Source organism: Zonotrichia leucophrys, unplaced genomic scaffold (assembly GCF_028769735.1).
Source record: "Zonotrichia leucophrys gambelii isolate GWCS_2022_RI unplaced genomic scaffold, RI_Zleu_2.0 Scaffold_278_67728, whole genome shotgun sequence".
Classification (NCBI taxonomy): domain Eukaryota; kingdom Metazoa; phylum Chordata; class Aves; order Passeriformes; family Passerellidae; genus Zonotrichia; species Zonotrichia leucophrys.
Window position 1 is genome coordinate 37,375 of NW_026992483.1, and position 5,351 is coordinate 42,725.

The following is a 5,351-nucleotide window of genomic DNA, read 5'->3' on the forward strand; positions in this document are numbered from 1 at the left end:
CCTGGGGGCACACCTGGCATGGGGGGCACACCTATGGGCACACCTGGGGGAACACCTGGGCAAGGGGAACACCTGGCATGGGGGGCACACTTGGGGGCACACCTGGATCAGGGGGCACACCTGGGCAAGGGGGCACAGCTGGGCTGGAGACTCTGGGGGGCACACCTGGATCAGGTGTTATACCTGGCACAGGTGGCACACCTGGATCAGGTGTTATACCTGGATCAGGACCCACACCTGGCACAGGTGGCACACCTGGTATTGGTGGCACACCTGGATCAGGGGGCACACCTGGATCAGGGGTTATACCTGGCACAGGTGGCACACCTGGATCAGGGGTTATACCCGGCACAGGTGGCACACCTGGATCAGGTGGCACACCTGGATCAGGATTTATACCTGGCACAGGGGGCACACCTGGCACGGGTGGCACACCTGGGCAGGAAGGTTTAGGGGGCTCCCACCTGGTGCTGGCGCCAGGGGTGGAGAAATGCGGCCCTGCCGAAAATCCCACCTGGGACCCCCAAAACCCTCCCCAAAATCCTTCCCAGGATTTCCAAAATTGTTCCCAAAATCATCCCCAAAATTCTGCCCAGGATCCCAAAAATCCTCCCCAAAATCCCACCTGGGATCCCCAAAATCCTTCCCAGGATCCCCAAAATTCCCAAAATTCCTCCTGGGACCCCCAAAATTCCCCAAATCCCCCAAATCCGCCCCGGGGCCGGGTCAGTCACCTGCGGAGCCGCTTTGTCCCCGAGCCGGGAGGGGACGAGGGGCGTGGCGGGGTCACCGTGGGGTCACCTGGGGGTCAAGGGTCAGCCAGGGACATAGGAACGGTCAAAGGTCATGGAGTGACCACTGGCCTGGGGACAGCGGATGGACAGGGGACGGTCAAAGGTCATGGAGTGACCACTGGCTTGGGGACAATAGAGGGACAAGTGATGGTCAAAGGTCATGGAGTGACCACTGGCCTGGGGACAGCAGATGGACAAGGGACGGTCAAGGGGATGGTCAAGAACTGGACAGCGGTGGAGGGCCGGAGAGGTCAGGGGTCAGTGGGGACACCGGGGACAGTGTCCGGCCAAGTGACCCCTTTGGTGACCACGCTGACCACTGCCCCTGTGACGTCAGCGGTGTCACCGGAGGGGGGCGCTGTCCCTTTGTCCGGCGACACTGTCCAGGTGTCCAGTGGCTCTGTCCCCAAGCCCAGGGTCACTGTCCCCAAGTCCGGTGCCACTGTCCAGCTGTCCAGCAGTGTCCCCATGTCCGGTGGCTCTGTCCCCATGTCCAGCGGTGTCCCCACGTGTGGCGCCACCATCCCAGTGTCCACCCCAGTGTCCGTGCCACGTCCTGTCCGTGCACTGTCCAGGGTCCACGTGCCCACCCCAGTGTCCAGTGCCACCCCAGTGTCCAGTGCCACCCCCATGTCCGGTGTCCCCGGTGGCGCCACCACTCCAGTGTCCCGCCAGTGTCCACGTGTCGCCATGTCCAGTGTGTCCCAGTGTGCCACCACCCCAGTGTCCAGTGCCACCACCCCAGTGTCCAGTGCCACTGTCCAGGTGTCCGGTGCCACTGTCCAGGTGTCCAGTGCCACTGTCCCCATGTCCAGCGGTGTCCCCACGTGTGGCGCCACCACTCCAGTGTCCACCCCAGTGTCCGGTGCCACTGTCCAGGTGTCCGCCCCCGTCCCCTCGGCCGTCCGGCCGGTGTCACCTCGCCGTGACCCCCGGTGTCCCCCCCCGTGTCCCCACCCCGCCCTGCAGCGCCGCAGCGGCAACACCATCACGGTGCGGCCGCGCCGCGCCACCGGCGACCCCGCAGGTGACCCCGCAGGTGGCACAGGTGTCCCCTCAGGTGTCCCCTCAGGTGTCCCCACAGGTGGCCCTGGGTGTGGCCCTGGGCGTGGCCCCGGGGGCGTGGCCGAGCCCCCCAAGAAGCGCTACCCCACGGCCGAGCAGATCCAGGTGATCGGGGGGTACCTGGCGCTGCCCCGCTCCTGCCTGGCCAAGGGAGAGCCCCGGCGCAAGAAGGTAACCTGGGGACACCTGGGGACACCTGGGGCACCTGTGTGTCACTGTGTGTCACTGTGGCACCTGTGTGTCACCATGTCACCTGTTACCTGTGTGTCACCTGTGTGTCACTGTGTGTTACCTGTGTAACCTCTCTGTGTCACTTGTCTGTCACCTGTGTCACCTGTTACCTGTGTGTCACCTGTGCGTTACCTGTGCGTTACCTGTGTGTCACCTGTGTCAGCTGTGTCACCTGTGTGTCACCTGTCACCTGTGTGTCACTTGTGTGTTACCTGTGTCACCTGTTACCTGTGTTACCTGTTACCTGTGTGTCACCTGTGTGTCACTGTGTGTTACCTGTGTGTCACCTGTGCGTTACCTGTGTAACCTCCTGTGTCACCTGTGTGTTACCCCTGTGTCACCTGAGTGTCACCTGTGTGTCACCTGTGTGTCACCTGTGTGTCACCTGTGTGTCACCTGTGTGTCACCTGTCACCTGTGTGTCACCTGTGGCACCTGTGTGTCACCTGTGTGTCACCTGTGTCACCTGTGTGTCATCTGTGTGTCACCTGTGTCACCTGTGTGTCACCTGTGTGTCACCTGTGTGTCACCTGTCACCTGTGTCAGTGTCACCTGTGTGTCACTGTGTCACCTGTGTGTCACCTGTGTGTCACCTGTGTCACCTGTGTGTCGCCTGTGTGTCACCTGTGTGTCACCTGTGTCACCTGTGTCATACCTGTGTCACCTGTGTGTCACCTGTGTGTCACCTGTGTCACCTGTTACCTGTTACCTGTGTCACCTGTTACCTGTGTGTCACCTGTGTGTCACCTGTGTAACCCCCCAGTGTCCCCAAATGTCCCCAATGCCCCCAATGTCCCCAAATCCTCAAAAGTCCCCAATGTACCAAATGTCCCCAAATCCCCTCAAATGTCCCCAAATCCCCAAACATCCCAATTCCCAATCCCCAAAACACCCAAAATCCCGCAGCTGCAGATCTGTTCAGCGATCCCAAATCCAAACGTCCCCAAATCCCTCATTGTCCCCAAATCCCCCCAAACATCCCCATTCCCAAATCTCCCAAATGTCCCCAAATCCCCCAAAGTCCCCAACACCCCAAATCCCCCAAAAACGCCCCAAAACGTCCCCGCAGCTGCAGATCTGGTTCAGCAATCCCCAAATCCCAAACGTCCCCAAATCTTCTCAATGTCCCCAAATCCCCCCAAACATCCCCAATTCCCTAAATGTCCCCAAATCCCCCAAAGTCCCCAAATCCCCAAATCCCCAAATCCCCCCAAAACGTCCCGCAGCTGCAGATCTGGTTCAGCGATCCCAATCCAAACGTCCCAAACCCCAAATCCCCCAAACGTCCCCAAATCCCCAAAACCCCCAAATCCCCAAATCCCCAAATCCCCAAAATCCCCAAAACCCCCAATGTCCCCAAAACCCCCAAATCCCCCCAAAACGCCCCAAAACGTCCCCGCAGCTGCAGATCTGGTTCAGCGAGCGCGACCTGGAGCGAACCTTCTGCTACCCCTCGGAGGGGGCGGCGCTGGCGGCCTGGGGGGGCCCCCCCGAGGACCCCAACCCCGGGACCCCCAACCCCGGCACCCCCGGCCCGGGACCCCCAAAAGCAGCCCCGGGCCAAGAGGAGGAGGAGGAGGAGGAGGAGGAAGAAGAGGAGGAGCCCCCTCCCCCCACGCTGGGGGGGCTGCCGGGGGGGCTGAGGGGCCGCGCGCTGCTCGTGGGTGGGTGTGGGGAGGGGGATTTGGGGGGGTTTGGGGGGATTTTGGGGATTTTTGGGGGTTTTGGGGGATTTGGGGTAATTAGGGGGAGATTTGCAGGGGTTGGGGGGGATTTTGGGGGGTTTTGAGGGGGTTTGGGGGGAAATTTTTGTGTTTTGGGGGGGGATTTGGGGGGATTTGGGGTTTGGGGGATTTTTGGGATTTTGGGGGATTTGGGGGGAATTTGGGGGATTTGGGATTTTGGGTTTTGGGGATTTGGGGAATTTGGGGTTTGGGGGATTTTGGGGGATTGGGGGCATTTTGGGGTTTTTGGGGGGATTTGGTTAATTTGGGGGGATTTTGGGGGGATTTTTGGGTTTTTGAGGGGATTTGGGGGGAAATTTTTGGGTTTTGGGGGATTGGGGGGTGATTTTGGGTTTTTGGGGGGATTTGGTTACTTTCGGGGGGGATTTTGGGGTTTGGGGGGAATTTGGGGGGATTTCTGGAAGGAATTTGGGGTGATTTGGGGGGAATTTTGGCAGATTTTGGGGGGGCAGATTTGTTTAATTGGGAGGATTTTGGGGATCTTGAGGGGATTTGTGATCCTGGGGGAGTTTTGTGTAAATTTTGTGGGGTTCTTGTGGATTTTGGGGTAATTCGGGTAAATTTCAAGGGGTCCCTAACCCATTTTCCCCCCTCCCCAGACGAATCCTGCCGTCGATAACCCCGGCCCAGCCCCCCGGGACCCCCCCAGGACCCCCCGGACGGGGCCGGACACTCGGACAGGGCCGGACACACGGACAGACCCCCCCAAACCCTCCTTGTGTGTGGGGGGGGGGGTTCCAGAACATTCCACCCCCCTGGCGGGGTCTGGGGGGGTTTTTTTACCACATTTTGTAGATTTTTAGTACCGCGGGGTTTTTTTTTACATTTCTGTAACGAGTTTTTTTTATCCTAATTAAGGGGTTTTATACCTGGGGGGGGGAATTTTATCAGTATTCGCTCCCAGTTTGGACTGGGCCTGGTCCAGTTTGGACTGGAAGGGGCGGGGCCAAAGCCGTGGCAGTATTTGGGGAGGGGGGGAGGGGCAACGCTGCTTTGAAGGGGGGGGTGGGGAGATGGGGAGGGGGCGGATTTGGTGGGGGAGGGGGCGAAAATGGCGCAGGATGGAGTAGGCCGAAGCCTGCGGCCTGGTCTTGTTGCCGCAGCAACCGAGCCTGGGGCCTGTGTACTGCCAAGGCCTGATTTGGTCGCCATGACAACGAAGCCTGTGGCCTGTGTACTGCCAAGGCCTGTGCCTGTCGCCATGGCAACAGTCTGCGGCCTGATCCTGTTGCTATGGCAACTAGGCCTGTGCACACGTGAGGCCTGCTCCTTGTTGCCATGGTAATGAAGCCTGCGGCCTGTGTACTCCTAAAGCCTGTGGCCTGCTCTTGTCGCCATAGCAACAAAGCCTGCGGCCTGCCTACTCCCAAGGCCTGCTCTTGTCGCCATAGCAACGAAGCCTGCGGCCTGCCTACTCCCAAGGCCTGCTCTTGTCGCCATAGCAACGAAGCCTGCGGCCTGCCTACTCCCAAGGCCTGCTTTTGTTGCCATGGCAGCGCTGCTTGTATCACGGAAAA

The 5,351-nt window shown here is 59.9% G+C and overlaps 1 protein-coding gene across 1 annotated transcript; it reads left to right on the forward strand.

The window, feature by feature from the left end:
- The first annotated feature begins 284 nt into the window (after positions 1–284).
- LOC135441397 (phostensin-like) lies at positions 285–4,678 on the forward strand. Its single transcript, XM_064700943.1, has 4 exons — positions 285–1,334; positions 1,581–2,030; positions 3,492–3,753; positions 4,434–4,678. The coding sequence occupies exons 1-4, from the start codon at positions 942–944 to the stop codon at positions 4,451–4,453; spliced, it is 1,125 nt and encodes a 374-aa protein (XP_064557013.1). The 5' UTR covers positions 285–941; the 3' UTR covers positions 4,454–4,678.
- The last annotated feature ends 673 nt before the right edge of the window (positions 4,679–5,351 follow it).